Raw genomic sequence first — 4,917 nt, forward strand, 5'->3', positions numbered from 1 at the left:
CCTAATGAATCCAAACGCAGCTGGCCGTGTCCCACACGGACACCGAGCGCTTTAACCCTAAACTGACCTCAATTTGACACCACCAGATGAAATTTTACCGCCTGTTAATGCCATCTACTGATTTTTTTCTTCATCTGTGCGCACCTGAAAAGAGCCGCGTCGTGGAGTAATATAAAACTACTTGAAAAAGTCTAATTGTCTATGAGAGGTGTGCTCCTGGAAATGATCTGCCTTGTAAAAACGCAGCCAGGTCATGAGCGGGAGAGTTTGAGTTGGCACACGTTTTGTTTATGAGGAAAAGATCATTCCAATTAACGACTGAAGTAATTAGGACATATTTAAAATAAAAGGAGAAATACCTCAAACACAAAATAAAAACGCTGTTTTGGAAACTTCCACCTAAATATTGTCAGTAATTGGCTCGTGTGTTTATAGCTTCCGTTAATTACGCACATAAATAGTCCACAAAGGAGATAGCTTTAAATTTTGACACGGTTCTCGTCATTGCCGGAAGTTTTTCAAGGGATGGATGCGTTTCTGTGGAGCTCCACGCATAATTAGCTTCTTCTATTTTCAGACTCCGGGTGTTTCCATCACTCTCCTTCGGGGCAAACCGCATACTTCAACAATAAAGCCGCAAAATACCGATATAATCCAAATAACTTTGAAATCTTCTCAAATAGTTTTATTGTCATTAAACTTTGAAATAAATAAATCATGATAAGGAATGCGTCTTAAGCGTTAATCTAAAAAAATATAGGATTATTTTGGTCTAATAATCCATCTTGAAGCGTTTCCATTTCTTGCGCCGTGAAAGAACGCACAGCAAAGCGATGTATGCGTTAAGGTTTTTGCTACTTACCCTTGTTGTCCAAAAGAGGAGGGCAGAAAAAGTCAAGCCTGAGCGCACAAATCAAAGAGAACGACAGTATTTAGCTTATGAAAATATCATTCTTCTGCTGCAGAGTCTGCCGGGTTTGCTGTGTTTACAGAGCGCAGGAGAGACTTGGGAGACGCTGAATGCCTTTTCCCTCTCTACGCACAGCCCTGCTGCTCCTTCCCGGGGTATTGCGCGTTGAAATGTCCACACAGCCGTTTGTCAAACCCTGCAGTCCTGCACTTCCCACCCTCCCCTTCATGCCAACAAACATAACTGTTGTCAGGTTTTCATTTATTAACTCCTTTTCCTTTTAAAAAAAAGAAAAAAAGCCCTTATTGTAATCGACCCTGAACGCTGCTTAGTATTTTGATTGTTGGAAGAGTTTATTGACCTTCCAACAGTAGCCACAGCCCATCTCCCCGTGCGTGTGTCTGCCTTAATCCTAACCTGTGAATAATTAATTTCCACCATAAAAAATGTCACGGAGCCACAAATGGAGCCTTTATGTAAGAGCCTATCAATACGGCCATGATGGCATATTATCACCGAAAGAGCTAAATATTAAAGGGGGGGTGGATGACCTGGTTCTGTTTCGTGCGTAAAAGTGCACGGGGCTCCAAAAAAGAACTTCATTGCAATCGATGGCCGGAGCTTTGCTCCTCCTCTAAACTTCAATCTGCTCACATGATTGATGATCTCGGGGAGCTTTGATAATTGACTGCTCTGAGGTAAGGCGCGGGCTTCGATCAAGACGCGGATTGGACGAAAGATACATGCGAAATGACTTTCCCCACAAAAGCTTTTTTTTCCTTTTGGAAAAGTTCATTTGGGGCTTAGAGGGGTGCTGAGTGCCGTTTAATTTGCTAAACAGAGCAGAGTCATAATTAGCAGCGAGATTAGGAGGTATTACTGTGATATTAAGTATGCACGTCGGCTGATAACCACAAAACAGATAAAAAGTAAGCTGTCTAATAAACACAGCTGTGCCATATATGTATATAATATGACCGTGGACAACTTAAAAATGTATATTTTTGTCAAAAAGTCCAAGTGAAAGGCATATTTCCTTTATTTAGTTTGATAACTGTTATAGTTTTTGGTGCGTAAAACCTGGATTTCTTTCATGCGTAATTGCGCACTAACCAAATTTTTAGTTTTTTCATTATTCTATTAAAAAAATCATCGATTTGAGTATTTTATTGTTGGTTTTGAGTAAAGATCGCAACATTCGCAGCCTAAGAATGCACTTTCAACTCTAACCTTTTCTTCTTTCTCTTCAGGACTCTTCCCGTGGAGGCAGAAATTGTGTGGGAGTTGTGTTGCTGTAGCTTTTTTACCCCCAGTGTGGAGTTGAAGCCGTCCCTGCGCCTCGCACATACTCTGCATATCACAAGATTTGGTCTATCCTCTCTCTTCTCTGGAGCTGCTGTAGGACTGGCTATGGCCACCACTACTTCCGGGATCCGTCACTTCATTCGCCCACCGCTCAGCGCTGCGAACTGACTCTGTTTCTATAAGCAAGCTAGCAGCCAACCTGCCAACACTCGCTGACACTCACTCATCTCAGTCTCGCCAGATAGACGAAATACCTACGGGGGGAAGAAAGGAGAGATCCGAATCGCCATCTCCTCATTTCTACTGCTTTCTTCTACTTTTTTTACGGCGATAATAAAACAAGATAGCGATCTGGAGGCATTAAAGGAGACGCGGACTTGCGGGATGAAATCGGACTAAAAAGATTCGTCCTTCTCTTGAACATCATCACCGACCGTCATTCATTCATTACCTTGACAACCTCTGGCTTTGATTGACAGCTGGAGTGGCAAAAAGCCATGAGACACGACAGTTTAGTTACATGCAGGTTGTTGATGGGCCGATTGTAACCTTCACGTTGGCGCATTTTTTTTCCTTTTCTTTTTTTTCCGAGGAAAGAGAGTAAAACAAGAAAATTTGCAAAACTCTTCGATGCTACGAACCCAACTGAGCCGCAGAGGCGAATAGGAGAATTCGCAAAGTTGGTCGAGAAGGAATCTTGCCTCTAAATCACTCTCTAACTGGGACTGGGATATTAAATATACGGACATATTCGGGAGTTTATTGGAGCGCAGCCTGATGGCGCAAAGGGTAGGTTTTAAATCTCCAACAGTTACCTGTTCAAACCCCAATAGGGAGGCCATGGTGTCGCTTCTTCTCCTGTCGGGTGCTGCTGGCAAATTCACAAAGTATTCACTTGTATTTTGACGTTTTTGCTGCGCTCTCACTCTTCAAGCGGAGTGACAGGCTTCGGGTTCTCACCACCAGCCTCCACCACAGTCGTGGAGCAGCTTCCCGGGGAGACTCCAAACTAGTTCGCTCTTTTCACCCTCGAACCTCTGCGAGCAGAGCGGAGCAGCAAAGTTAGAATGTTTCTGGTAAAGACAATCTTTAAAGCAGAGCTTTTCCACCACACTCGCCCGTCTTGGCTGCTGCGTAAAAAACTCTTTCGGGCTGTTTTCGTTTCTCCGTTCCGCGTGTTGACAATGAAGTGTCCGGGTTTTTTTTTCTTTCATTTTTTTGTACTTTTCGACCAGTGCGCTCACTTTTTATCTCATTTTATCCCCAGTACGATGAGCTGGCTCACTACGGTGGGATGGATGGAGTCCCGACGCCGATGTACGGGGACCCGCACGCGCCCCGACCGCTTCCCCAGGTCCACCACCTGAACCACGGACCGCCGCTGCACGCCAGCCAGCACTACGGAGCCCACGCTCCACACCCGAACGTTATGCCCACCAGCATGGGCTCTGCTGTCAACGACGTTTTAAAGAGGGATAAAGATCAAATTTATGGGTAAGCTTTTTTTTTGCTCCTAAAAGTTTCCTTAAAGTTTTGCGTAAAGTTGCGTTTCTCTTCCGCCGCTGCGCTAAACTGGTGTTTTGGTGCAGGATTGACCGCAATTTGAAGCTCTATTGTTGGTTAGGGGAGTTTTGTTGATGTGTAATTTTACACTCATTGTATAAGGCATCGTGAAGCCTGCAGTAAGTAAGAGTATGAGCCTTGAGCTTGTAAAATAATATGGGAGCTCACTGTCCTAAAGTCAGGGACTGCACGGAATTAGAGCAAACACTTTTAACTCGCATAAAAAAAGAGCAACACACGCATTTAAAGCTGAATTTCACCTTAAAAATAATTTTAAAAACTGCAAACATTTCCAAACGATTATTTGTAAAGGCAACACGGAGACACACACTCACACACACACACACGTATAAGGATTGCGTTCCGACTCAAGTCCAGTTTTGCTGTTTTTCAAGCAGAGAAAGAGACCGCCTGCTCTTCTGGATGAGTGAAAAGTCAAGATATGATTACAGCTGTCGCGCACTAATACGCACACAGAAAGTGCTATAATCCACAGATATAATCTGCGTGGAGTTAATCCCCCTTTTCTCTCACTAACTGTTTGTATTTACGGGAAATTGTCCCGCAATAATTTATTTTAAAACATAAAAATAAAGAGGAAAAAAAGGTTCCAACGTTTTTATTTCATGCATTTTTTTCTGGAATTAGTATAAATAAAATTGGATCAAATTAACGCAATAAAAATACATTGAGTTAATATGGGGCCTTTTCTGTTGTAAAGAGGACTCGTAAATCTGCTGTTTAGCTCTTCGTTTTAAGCGTTTGGAGTATTTTCACTGAAAGGATAATTTTACACATTCCCGTGATGTCTTTCGGCGGTGCCAGTTTGCTGTTTTGCCTGAGTTTGGAGACTTTCCCCCCCTTGTCGTTTGCACTATAAAAAATGTCAGTCTAAAATACGCGATTATTTTTGAAAAAAATCACAAAAATGACGTGTTTAGTTAATTATTGGCACATTTTCTCAGTATAAAAATTCAAAAGAGTTAAAGTAAAAAATATTTTAGAACAAAGTGTTTTAATTTTGATTTTTACGCACGACTTAAAGCGCGAGCGCAGTGAAAACAAGTGCAAAAAATTATAAAACAAACCACCCAAAAATAAAAAGTTGTGAAAATAAAATCAAATGTGGTCGCACCGTC

General features: G+C 42.2%; 1 protein-coding gene across 8 annotated transcripts in view; it reads left to right on the plus strand.

Annotated features, from left to right (window-relative positions):
* The first annotated feature begins 249 nt into the window (after positions 1 to 249).
* meis2a (Meis homeobox 2a) overlaps positions 250 to 4,917 on the plus strand; it is a 91,544-nt gene continuing 86,876 nt past the window's right edge. For 3 of the 8 annotated variants that reach the window (XM_024295255.2, XM_024294936.2, XM_024295021.2), the window contains exons 1-3: positions 250 to 1,839; positions 2,161 to 3,004; positions 3,483 to 3,709. In XM_024295255.2, the coding sequence (XP_024151023.1) occupies positions 2,993 to 3,004; positions 3,483 to 3,709 (239 nt within the window). In that variant the 5' untranslated portion in view covers positions 250 to 1,839; positions 2,161 to 2,992. The other 5 variants (XM_024295418.2, XM_024295184.2, XM_024295336.2 and 2 more) reach the window with 3 other exon arrangements.

The sequence above is a fragment of the Oryzias melastigma genome, linkage group LG22, assembly GCF_002922805.2.
Source record: "Oryzias melastigma strain HK-1 linkage group LG22, ASM292280v2, whole genome shotgun sequence".
NCBI lineage: Eukaryota > Metazoa > Chordata > Actinopteri > Beloniformes > Adrianichthyidae > Oryzias > Oryzias melastigma.